General features: G+C 39.0%; 1 protein-coding gene across 4 annotated transcripts in view; it reads left to right on the top strand.

Annotated features, from left to right (window-relative positions):
* Positions 1-13,026, top strand: part of TPD52L1 (TPD52 like 1) — a 99,201-nt gene that overhangs the window by 77,893 nt on the left and 8,282 nt on the right. For 2 of the 4 annotated variants that reach the window (XR_009054239.1, XM_057738258.1), the window contains exons 4-5: positions 7,748-7,849; positions 12,945-12,983. Coding sequence is in view for 3 of the 4 variants with exons in the window: in XM_057738258.1 (XP_057594241.1) it covers positions 7,748-7,849; positions 12,945-12,983 (141 nt within the window). In the remaining variant the exon portion in view is untranslated. The remainder of the gene's footprint in view (positions 1-7,747; positions 7,850-12,944; positions 12,984-13,026) is intronic. The other 2 variants (XM_057738260.1, XM_057738259.1) reach the window with 1 other exon arrangement.

The following is a 13,026-nucleotide window of genomic DNA, read 5'->3' on the forward strand; positions in this document are numbered from 1 at the left end:
AGAACTCTGAAGGATGATTTGGCGTTTAATCAGGCCACGAGGGGCAGGAGGAGCCTCCTGGGGAAGGCACAGCCTGGTTGAGGCTGGCAGAGACAGTTCCTTCTCCTAAGGAAAATTGGTCCAGTTCCTTAGTCTCGTTGCGATGGCGGGGAGCAGGGGCAGGGCTAGGGGCATCTGTGTATAGCAGAGCTATTCTTTATCCACAGGCGATAGAAAGCTGTTGAGGGGGTCCTGACCGTTTGTTTACCCAGCAAGTGTTAGTGAGTGTCGCTATTAGGCATTATTTCCCAGGATATGGGATTCAACAAGGTGGACCAAGCTCCTAATCCCTTTGAGTGTTGAAAGGGAAAAGAGCAAGAAACAAGCAGCAAACAAATGAGGATGTGCCGGGATGCTGTGATGAAAACAGCATAGGTTGAGGTAGTACTAGAGAGTGACCCGGGGGAGAGGGTGGAAGCTGCTTTGATGGGGTCCCTGACAGGGAAATCCTGTCCTGAGAGGTTTCTCTGAGCTGAGACTGAATGACAGGAAGACATGACCTTGTGAGGATATGGGAAAGGGCTTTGAGGCTGAAGAAAAAGTTGCCACAAAGACCCTGAGGCAAGACCCAGCTTTGCAGGTTTCAGGAGGCCGAGGAAAGGGCTCTGTCTGGAGCATAGTGAGAGGAGCTTACAGTCAGAGCCTCTGGGGCTTCCCAGGCCAAGGGAAGGAGTGAGGATTTTATTCCAAGGACTTTGGATGCCATTGGAGAATTTGCAGCAGGAAGCGACTTGTTCTGATTTACCTTTTAAACAGAACATTCTGGTTAGTTTGTGTAATATAGATGTGGGGAGGCAGGAATGGAAACCAGAAAATCATTTCCGAGACTTGTTGCAGGAGCCCGGGTGGTGGTGATGGAGAATCGTGACCAGAGAGGGGACAGAATCTGGAGGTTGAGCCAGTGGGACTTTCTAGTGGTTTGAATGTGGGGAGTGAGGGAAATAGGGGGGTCAAAGGCAACCTTAGGTCTTTGACTTGGGCTCCTGGGTGAATATTGAGACTGGTTACAGCAATGGGGATTTAGCATTGTAGTTAAACCGGTGGGCTGTGGACCCCAATTGCTTGGTTTGAAATCTAGGTGCCCTGCCTCCATGAAATGAGATCATATTAGTACTTATCATAGGTAGTTAGGATTCAATGAGTGCAGAACACTCTCTGACACTTTGTAGGCCTATTTGCTATTCTAGGAAATAGGTCTGGTGGGGAGACCCAAGAATTCTGTTTTGTCTGTGTGCGGTCTGAGATGCCCAGTAGACGAACAAGTTTATGTATTGAGGGGACAACTCTGAGAAAAGGTCAGGGATGGAGATGGACATTTGAGAGTCCTCTACATATTGATGCATTGAAAGCTACAGGACTAGATGAGATTTCTTCAGAGATTAGTTAATAAATACCGATGATCATGGACTCACTAACCTTTAGGAATTATGTGAACATTCCTTTGTAAAAAAGAATAAATATCTTGCTTAAGAGGGAGGCATCAGTCTATTAGCAACATAATTTCGGGAAAGCATCTTTCTCCCACCCTTTTTTCTTGGCTGCTGAGGGAAGGGGAAAAGTCTTAATCATATGTTGATGGCGGGGACAGAAAAACAGAATCTATTTTTCCCCTGAATATTTAAATCCCTGCCATTAGTGTCCATGATATCCATTCTAGAATAATATCTATACCTCATACAATGAAAATGTTGATGTGAGGGAATGATGAGCTGAGGTAAGGTTAGATTGGATAGAATTAGATTTCAAAGCACCAAAAAGAATTTCAGCTGTCAGAGTATTGCAGGTATCCCAGAGGCCATACTTTGCATACCGATTAAGCAATCATGACCTACTTAGTTTGATTTATAATGAAAAGAAAACCTGTGATATGTTACTGAAAGATCTTGGCATATTTTAGTCTGTGGTAGGATTTGAATTGGAATAGGACCAGATGAGTAGGAATAACTACACCGCAGACTAAAATTATCTCCTTTTGTAGAAAGATAACCATACAGTTATGAGATCAAGTCAAGAGATCATCTGTGTCCCTGGGTTCATTTTACTGTTGTTTTTGTCATAGTTTTTTTATTCTTCTTGATTTCAGAGACTCTCAGAATACTCACAATAAGTCCCCCCACCTTCATCTTTTTTCTTCCCTGAAGCTTTTTAATGTTTTTAGCCTTCAAGGGGGCACGGGGGAGGTGGGTGGGGCGAAGAGATGAGGAGACCACTGGAGGAGAAATTGAAGTTCTTCTAGAATTGGAAGGAAAAAGAATTTGGAAACTCAATGTTGTGGTGAGCTATTCAAACTGATATGCTTCGTTTTAGTGAGTGTTCAGCCTTTGCTCACCCATGAAATTGCCTCACTAATAAATAAACCCTTCTGAGTTGTATCATAGATCAAATGGTAGGTCTACAAAGGGGAGAAGGTCATGGAATGGAATTTCAACCATTCCATCTTTTTGGACAGCTTAACAACTCCATCCTATATACGGAGGAGTAAAACTCTAAAATTCAACATTAAAATAAAAATGCACAGTGCTTGAAAATTGAAGCTTAGTTTATGATTTATTTACTCTTTGATTTTGTGCTTCTAAGACTTTCAGCCTATTTTGGTCAGTAAAGATTATTATCTCTTTTTATAAGAAGTCTGTTTTGGCACCACTGGGTTCAGAAGTGCCAGCAAAGATTAAAGACCTAATTTAAAAAGACCACATAGCCCATCTCTCACATGGTCGTTCATTCTTTTTACCTTTCGGCTTTCATCTTACACAAGGCAGAAAGTAGGTTCTACTTTCTAGATTCAAGTGGTAAATCTATGTTTTGATAGCATGTTTAGGGAAACTTTGGAAGAAAGGGAGCCTAAATAGTTTTTGTGTCTTTCGTGAAGTACTGCATATGCAATTGTTAAATAATGCTCTCTTTTAAATCCCATAATAGAAAATAGATTGGGGCTATAAAATATCTTATTGTAAAAAGACTGTTGAATTTAAAACTTTTTTGGAAAGAGCTGTGCAGAAGGGATTATGGGAACCCTGAGGAGAGGCACATAACACAGACTTCTTGAAGTAAATACTCCCAGTTTTTCTGCCTCCCAAGGCACAATTGACAGCAACCTGAGGATATCTTAACATTTCGACTTTTATTTAAGGAAGATGTATTAGTCTCCTGCTCTGTCAGTTATGGAACTCAGCATTGGTGTAATTTATATTTAGCTTAAAATAAGAGATGCTAGTAATCTAAAATGCTAAATACCACTTCCATTTAAATTACCAAGTTGTCAAGTCAATCAAAAGATTAGTATTTAAATTGTTTTTCATTATTTGAATATTATTGAGCATAATTTTATGTGATAGATTTGAAAAACAGTTTTAAGTATTAGTAATACAAACTATGTACAGAATTTCATGGCACCAGGGAGTAAAATGCAAATACGCTGACTTCCTAGGAGGTTATCAGTGGCCTGACAGAAGGGCCTTTTTTTAAGATGCAGGCTCCTAACCTCTGAATGGGGATGTATATTACTTATTCAGTTTTAAGATCAAGCTCCATTAGGATGCACCATAAGGTACAGGGTCTGTGCAGTGCACAACTCCAGAGGGACTCTTCACTTAGACTGTAATGTGTATGTTGCTGCTTGGAGCTTTTAAATGCTCTCAGCCTGCTGGCCTGTTTCTCATGGAGTCTCCGGTTACTTAGTTCGTGTTTAAAACATAACGTGCTTACTGTATGTACAGTCACCCCTTGGTATCTGTGGGCGACTTGTCCCAGGACCCACACAGATACCAAAATCCATGGATGCTCAAGTCCTTTATGTACAATGGTGTACTATTTGCATATGATCTATGTGCATCCTCCCATATACTTTAAATCATGTCTAGATTACTTATAATACCTAATGTAATGTAAATAGTTCTAAATACAATGTAAATGCTATGGAAATAGTTGCCCACACATGGCAAATTCAAGTTTTGCTTATTGGAACTTCCTGGAATTTTTTTCCAGAATGTTTTCCATCTGTGGTTGGTTGAATGTGCAAAGGCAGAACCTGCAGATGCGGGGGGCCAACTGTGCTTCTCCCGGGCTAGCTATTTCTAAATTAAGCCATCAAATTCAGAATGTCACACACACACACACACACACACACACACACACACGTGTTCAAAAGTCACTTCTTACCTCAAAATTCAAAGTATTCTCAAATATATAAAGTGAAACTACATGGAAAGTTTACAAGAAAATTAAATATTTGCTTTAATTGCAAGAAATTCCTGAAGAAATGCAGGACCAACACAAGAAGGAATTCTCTAACTGGTACTTAGTCCCAACCTCATGCAAAGGCACAGATGTGGCAGAGTAATTTTTTACTTTTCCGTCGAGTCACCTTTCAAGCCTTAGAGAGGCCATGCTGGGTAGATACCTGATCCACTATCTTCCCTTGGCCTTCCTCTATGCCCATTTCCCCTCAGAGCCCAGGTTTTTTCTGCTGACACTCACTTGGCCAAGACCCCAGGTGAATGATGACGGTAAATTGAACGAAGATGGAGACCAGTGGAGGTGATGAGACAGTAGACAGATTCCAGATCTGTTTGGAAGGTTGAGCTAGTAGGGTCTCTTGCTGGGCTGGCTATGGAGTCTGAAAGAAATAGAAGGGAAAAGAGGATACAAAATCTCCTCTTTGAGGTATTTAATAGATAACTGTATTTCTTCATCAATGTGCATGAGAAACTTTTTCATAGAGAAAAGTTTTCCTTGCTGATTTTAAAAATCATAATGTAAATAGAAGGAGTCCTGAGAATTAGAATTGAGCCTAATTCTAAATCCCAGCCCATAGTGCAAGATCATGTTTCATCTGCATATACTATGGTGCCTTACTCACTTCCATCATGTATGGATTTCATGCTTTAAACGCCATTTTCCATAGATCTGATTTTTTTTTCCTTTTTTGGCCTCATCATGTGGCTTGCAGCATCTTAGGTCCCTGACCAGGGATCAATCCCCTCAGTGAAAGCACTGAGTCCTAACCACTGGACCACCAGGGAATTCCCTCCATAGATCTGATTTCATGGCCTAGTTACTACTTTGTGAAAACTTTGTAAGCATCCTAAAAATATAACTGGAATAGCAATACCACATTTTTCTTTATTTGTAAATAAATCCTTTTGTTTTTAAGGCTAAAACTACTCCCTTTTTTTCCCTCCTCAGAGGGAGTATAATTATTGGAGTATAATTGCCTCATAATGTTGTGCTAGTTTCCACTGTACAACAAAGTGAATCGGCTGTATTTACACATATATTCCCATATCCCCTCTCTCTTGAGCCTCCCTCTCCTCTTCCCTGTCCCACCCCTCTAGATCGTCACCAAGCATTGAGTTGATCTCCCTATGTTGTGCAGCTGCTTCCCACGAGCTATCTGTTTTACATTTGGTAGTGTATATATGTCTATGCTACTCTCTCTCTTTATCCCAGCTACCTTTAAATCTTTGTTTTAAAGGCTATCTTTATGCCTAGTTAATCCAAGTGTCAGGACATTGCTTTGGGGATCTGTTTAGTAGCATGTTTCTTCTGAAGAATTCTCAGCCCATGCCATTTCAAGATCACACTGCCTGAAGTCTCATAATAATGACTGAGCTTTTTATTTCTGGCCCACATTTACTGCTATTTTACCTGCCTTATCAATAATAAGTTAGATACTGATATTTCATTTTAGGTGTAGTCTGCCCAAAATTCCATGATTTCACATAATCAAAAATATTCTTCCACCATAGTTGAAACCTAAAATCCTATAGTAAAATGTAAAACTAAAATTGTAATTTGAATAACTGATAGTTTTGTAACTTGGCGGCGAACAAAATTAAGTAAACATCCTAAAAGCTGTTCCTTCCTTTCGTCTTCCCACTTCTCATTTGCTGCTCGACCCAGAACAGTCTGGGGTCCACCTTCCCCATTCTACTCCCACACCTCTCCCCAGAGACACAAATTACCTCCGGTTCACCAAATTCTTCTTCGACCCTTATTCCCCTTGGTCTTTCTCTATTCCCTAGGAAATGTCTGTTTAGTAGATGAATATTTGGTTTGGTTTTATTATCTAGGTAATACGTGATTTTTACACTTTCCGAAAAACAGGCATTGTGTAAATAAATAACATATGGTGCTGATAATATTATAGACTCATTCCTTCCTGTTAGCAAAAAGAGAATAACAGAATACCATGTTAATAAAGTGATTTCAGTCCCGAAGAAAACCAGGGGGCATGTTTTAAAGTATTTCGGTAGAGTCTGATAGTATATTTAGGGCCGGGTGACTTGTGGGAGGTGGCAGGGGTGGAGGAATAAGGGAAGTTCCTACACAATGGATTTCACAGGACATAGTCTTCTCAGAGGTACCATACGCATGCAGCTGTTCTAGGCTAAGCAGGGAGCTTTGGGGGAACTTACCTGGGAGCAGCATTGGAAGAAGGTGGTATGTGCATTGTAAGAATTAGTTTATTTTTAAAAAACTGGTTCAAAAATTTTTAGTTTGGTTTGTTTCAGTTTTATTGAAATATAATTAAATTAAGTATAGTACATACAGCACTGTATAATTTTAAGCTGTACAGCATAATGATGTGACAACATATACTGTGAAATGGTGTACAAAACTTTTTGCTGATTTCTTTTCATTTCCTCAGGTTAGGTGCTTTTTGTTTTCTACTTCAGTAATTAACTCTTAGAAATTTCTCAGCCCCGTGGATACACCACTGCCTTTCCAGTTCCCATTCTCAAAACCTTAAGCCAATCTTTTTGTCTTGTTCCATTGGTCACTTATAACCTCCTGTCAAGTCTGTCTGTTCTCTCTCTATAATCCATCACACTGCTCTGTTCCCAGTTCCCAGTTCCCAGGCCTGCTGTGACTCCCAGTTCAGAGCCACAGAGGAGCTTCCTCTTTGATCATTGATTCATTCCTCTAGTATTTACTGAGTTTCCCCTGTATCCCTCTGCCACATACTAGGGACACAAAGATGAATGGCTAACTTCCCAAGGGAGTCAGCCTTGTGGGGGCATAGGCTTGTGAACAGATCATTGCAGTGCTCTATTCCTAAAACAGTTTTGAAAAAAGTCACTATATTATCTAAAGGTTATGAGCCCTTCTTATTCCCAGCTGTAAGTATTAGAAACACAAGTACTAGTTCTATTTTGCCTTTTTATGGTTACTTTTACCCACATAAATAGTAAAAGCTTAAATTTCTCTTTGAAATGTGCATTTTCTAATCTGTGTTACCTTTGATGGCTAGAGCTTTCGTTGTTTCTTCATAGAGTTTATACATCTCTTTAAGAATAACTTTCTTGAAATACATAACATCAGTAAAGAAACACAGGGGTGTTGTCCTTCACATTTCAGAAGTATATGATTAAAATTTTGTGATGTTTGTAAAAAAAAAAAAAAAAAGAATAACTTTCTAATCTCAGAGGAGTTCTGTTATTTGTGATTAAAGATCTGCACATTCAGATCTGGGCTTACAAATGTACATTTTTCCTGAATTGAGATTTAATGGTCTGATTTTCCCTCTGATGAGTGGCCACCAATCCATCCTCCCTAAACAATGAAGAGAAACAATTATTTCTGTGGATCATCTTCCTAAATCTATTTGGGAAAGGGAATTTTCAAAGTCAGGAGAGAAAAGGACAGTGAATTTTTTATGAGCAATCATGATACATAAGCTGTTATTATTTTTCTGTCTTATTTCTAGGTACAAGAAAACACATGAAACGCTGAGTCACGCAGGGCAGAAGGCAACTGCAGCTTTCAGCAACGTTGGGACGGCCATCAGCAAGAAGTTTGGAGACATGAGGTACTGTGGGGGATAACCATGGGAATGGGGCTAAGCCTTCGGGAAGCATTATCCATCGGCTGGTCTTCCTAACACATTCTTATGTTTTAATTGGGTTAAAATTTATGTGGCTGATATATTGGTGACTGAGATACATTTTTATATTGGGACATTTTCTGCCTGAAGGTCAGCTTAGTGTGCCTGGTCCCAGAGATGCCCTTTCCACTAGAACCCGGTCTAGTAAAATAGAAGATAGAGGGTGCCTTTAATCACCAGTAATAAGGAAGGATTTCAAAAAATGCAGCACACACTGAATTTTAATCACTGCAGTTTAAACAATAAATTAAAGTTATGCCTTTAGTGGAATATGCTCTTATAAGCTATTCTTCGTTACATTTTTGTATACATCTCACATGTATATATATTTTTTTCTATGCTAAATGCATAGATTTTTTTTATTCTAAAAAGCGACCATATGGTGTATTCTCCTGGTTATATTCTTTGTTTACTTTAGCAATATATTGTGAATATGTTAATAAATGTTTGTTTTTTTAATGGCTGTATTATCTTCCAATGCATAACTGTAACAAAATTTTTAAACCAGTCCCTTTGCACATTTTTGTTATTTTCAGTATTTGTTAGATAAAATTAGGGTGTATATCAAGATTTTGAACTGAGAACCAAATGACTTATAGGCACCAGAAAAACAATGTAATATTGACCAATTTTATTTTTCATATTATGTTCTAGGAATTATCTTGCATAGAATTGCTACTCTCATTTTTTTTTTTTGCTTGTTTAAATACCAATCATAGTTTATTTTGAATTTGACTGATACGCTTAGGAGATTTGTCTTTATAAATCAATGTCATTTTTCTCTCTAGAAATCAAATTCATTTTTAAAAAATGTCTCAAGTACATTTCATATTTCTTCTTTTTAAAAAATATGTGCATATTATTTTCCTGGATTCTTAAACTATTGCTTTCTTTATTACCCTGCAGCTTTGATACCTAGAGGCAAATATTTATATCTTTAAGTTATTTTTTGACTTCAAAAGTTACTGGATTGTGCCCAATATTCATGCATCATCTTAACAACTTGGCATTCATGAGGCTAGTGTTAAGTGAGTACATGTGCATGAATCTGAGTACATTGCTTTATCTTCATTTTTGCTAATAAAGCACTAACAAAAAGCAATTAAAATTCTGCAGAGGCAGCGTGTGATTAAACCGGTAAATATGCTGGATTATTAATTAACCCTAACTTTATTACATAAAAATTTGCAGTCATTTCAATTGCATTAAAACATTTATCTAACCTAATTAAATAATTCCTTAAAACAGGAAAGACCTTATCACCAGTTATAGCCAAGAAAATATATTTTGTCATGTTTATAAAGTTTGCTCTTCGCATACTTAGTTGAAACCTTTCACTTGAACACTGGGATTGCAGTGGCATAATACTGCCAACTGGAACAGTGTTTCTCCAGCTGTAGGGGACCTTAAAGGCACTTCTGAAGCTTGATAGATGCATATTCTCTGATTCCACCTCTCTCTCCAAGATTGCACCTCGGTGGGTCTTGGATGGCATCTAGGAATCTGTTTGTAATAAGCTCCCAGGTAATCTGACTTCAAGTGGTCAGGTTATGAGGAGGCCAGATGTAACTTAGCTCACCTGTACGTGAGTGTTCTCAGTTATAAATGGGGATAAGAGTAACAACATCATCAGATTATTATACAAGTAGCAGAAGAGAGCCTACCATGTATTAAGCACTCAATAAATGCCCGTTTTTACCTTTGCTAAGTGACTGTCTCAGCTACAAGGTGGCCCCACAGGACGGAAATTAGGGAGAGTCCCTGAACAGGAGTGCAGTGTGTTTTGTAAGTTGTAAGAACGAAAACTGTGTTTCACATGCAGCATGTTGACATACTCATGTTCCTGCAGGAACTGGGCATAATATCAAGGGTGTGTTGACTGCCTTTCCTCCTGTTTCAGTGCGGCTTTCTTTTAGCATAATGGATAACCTGTTTCCCAGGAGTCCCAAACTTTTCATTAATTATTGCTCTGTGTAGAGGATACAAAAAGTGTAAACTGTGACTAAAAATATGGGGAAATGTAGTCTACATTACCAGAGACCGAAATATGGTCCTGTCATATTTTGTAGACCTATATTTTCTGGCCTGTATTTCTCTCAAACTATAATATCTAACATTTGTATATAAATGAGGATAATTCCTTGTGAAAGCAACAAGGTTTATAAAGAATTATTACTTTTAATGATACTAGAACAATGTAAAAGTCATATTTGAAAATTACTTAAGTTTAATATAATAACGATTCTTAAATGAGAACAATTAGTAAGTTTTAAATTTTTCATTCAAATTAACTTGCCAATTTATATAGTGATAGTGGGGAAATTTTAAAGTTTTATCGCAGGCATTTTACTTTGAACCCCTTTTCAGTTTGAAAGTATATTATTTTACATTTGTTAGTTATGCCATAAAATTCTTTTGTGAATTCTGGGAACAAATTTCTGAACTTGTTCAGAAAGATTGCCAGAAAAATTCAGATACCTGAGAAGAAAAACAGTACCTCTTAGTTTTGTGGAGTTTTTTGTTTTGGGGTTTTTTGTTTGTTTGTGTTTTGTTTTTTTCCACACCATGCGGCTTGTGGGCTTTTAGTTTCCTGACCAGGGATCAAACTCAGGCCCTCGCAGTGAGAGCACAGAGTCCTAACCACTGAACTGCCAGGGAATTCCCCTCTCAGTTTTTCTTTAAAATAATTACAAATTAATACTTACAGGTTTTGGAAACCTAGAATCTGGGCCTTTTAATAACCGGATGAAAAGCACTGTTAGGATTTAACTTAGATGTTTTATAAAAATAAATACTATTTCCTGAGCTAAGGTTCTCATTTTATCCTGATTGCCACTAAGTGAAGGCCCCTTAGCCCAGTCACAGAACTGCTCTGCCTCCTTCTCTGTCGGATAACATGGTTAATAGCTACCTAACTAGATTGTTTTCTCTGAAGTTAAAATGAGGTCACATTTATGAAAGTACCAATTCTGAAGAAATGCAAGCTATTAGAATCGTTTTTATAATAATACTGTCGCCATCCTCTTGGAACTTTTCGGTGAATTTGTTCAAACTGTGTGTAATCTAGTGGAGAGGAAGTCTTTGGAGGAGGCATATAACTGTATTAGAGAATCCAGCCATCTCTATATATCCATGAGAAAAACAGCAAGAAGCACAACTTATAACAGGTTGGTAAAGTAGTTGTGAGGACATTGAAAAGTCAGTGTACTCAAAAAGAGTCACGAATGGAGTTCCCTTGTCTCTTCCTTGGGGCTCTTGAAAGAGGGGTCAGCGCGCAGTGTGGTCATTTTCTTGTATCCTGATGTGCTAACTCTGCTCCTGCTCTTCTCTCCTGGCTGCTCTGGCTGCAGGTCTCACTCCATCGGGTAAGCACTGCCCCCAGGGCCCTGCTGGCCCCCTCGCAACGCCCTTCCTCCCCAGAGCCCCACCGTGGGTGTGCTTCAGCCAAAGAACCAGATCTCTTTTCCTGAGAGTGGTCATGAGTTACAGAGTACAGGGCACCTAGTGCGTTTGAATCTATTTCAGCCCCTGTTTATCTCATTTCTGAGTCATTTACATGACTTTCACTTGCTGAGCCCTCCCTCGGGAACCTCTTTCGGCATCATGTCTTCCAACACTGACACAGGTCCTTAGAATTGAAAGAAGAAAAAGAGAGTGGAAATTGCAAGTTGCAAATGTTTATGAAACTTTCCGAAAGTAAAGTTGAGAAACAGAATTATCTTCTCTAGTTGTGGTGCTTTTCTGAACTTCTTTTAACTGTCACTTAGGCAGATGATGCGCTTTCAAATTCCTGTACCTTCTGAAGTTGAAGAGGAGAAAGGCCACCGGAAGAGCTCAAATGTTAGCAAGTGTGCAATTGTCGGTCCCAGGTGTCTGAATTAAGCCTCCTTTTAGATGGAATCTTATTATATACATTTAAATTTTTTTTCCTTAAGAAAACTACCTATATTTAAAGAGATGAATAATTGAAAATGCTGATGAATTCCTTTTAGTAATTTTTTAATGTAATTTTTGAGGAAATATCTTGCCTATGATTTTGAAATGGAGTATCTAGGGTAAGAATGTAAGTATCCCCTGCATTTCTTTGTCCTTTTCTTTCTGAGTTCTAGTAAAGTGCTGCCCCTACTAATGACCTCAGTGGATATTGTTGGGGAAGGTGATGAGTTTGATCCCTTACACGTTAGCTTCTTGGGAGAAGAGAAGGCAGGGACTTCTCTTGGATGAGGGAATGCTAGCCTAGGAAAATGGACCCCATTTTGCTTCCTCCCTCCACGCAGCCTGATTTCTGAGTGGAACTCACATAGAAATAACAGTCGATCAGAGGGAAGATGAGTTAGCCTCCACGCAGCCTGATTTCTGAGTGGAACTCACATAGAAATAACAGTCGATCAGAGGGAAGATGAGTTAGCTGCTATAGCGTCAATAGGGCAAGAAGCCCGATGATCTTAAGAGTTCTCAGAAAAGTTGATCTTTGTACCAGATGTCCTAGGATGGATGCAGAAGCCCTTGCTACCATGTTGGATTGTGTGAATCGTGTTTGCCTGGTGTGTGTCTCCTTGATTGACTCATGTTAACTACATATAGTCCTCTGGAGAGCTTCTCTGCAATGGAATGATTAGCTTTTAGCTGCCTGGCTGTGTGTGCCAGGCAGCTGCTCCTTGCCCCTTACTGTCCGCTTGAGCAGGAGGAGGGAGCTGGACCAGGAAAGCATATCCACCGGCTGTTGGGCTCACCTGGGAGAAACCAAACAGTCTCCTCCTCTCCCTGGCCCACAGGGAACCTACAGGAAGTAAAATAATATGCAACCATGGACCATTTGGTCTTCCTTTATTCCTTTGGAGGTGACTGTGGCCCATCCAACAAAAACAAATCTCATCTTGGTGGGGAGGGCAGGGAATACTTCAAATAGTTGAAATTACTGTTTTGAAACTGTGAATAGGGAATTTCTCATGTACTTATATTGTGCTATCTTCTTTTTTCTTTCTTTTTTTTCCCCCTTTAATCTGCTTTTGTCCTGAAGCTACTCCATTCGTCATTCCATAAGTATGCCTGCTATGAGGTAATGTGTGTAAATTATTTTACATAATATCAATGCAGAATGT

This window comes from Hippopotamus amphibius, chromosome 6 (genome assembly GCF_030028045.1).
Source record: "Hippopotamus amphibius kiboko isolate mHipAmp2 chromosome 6, mHipAmp2.hap2, whole genome shotgun sequence".
NCBI classification, from domain to species: domain Eukaryota; kingdom Metazoa; phylum Chordata; class Mammalia; order Artiodactyla; family Hippopotamidae; genus Hippopotamus; species Hippopotamus amphibius.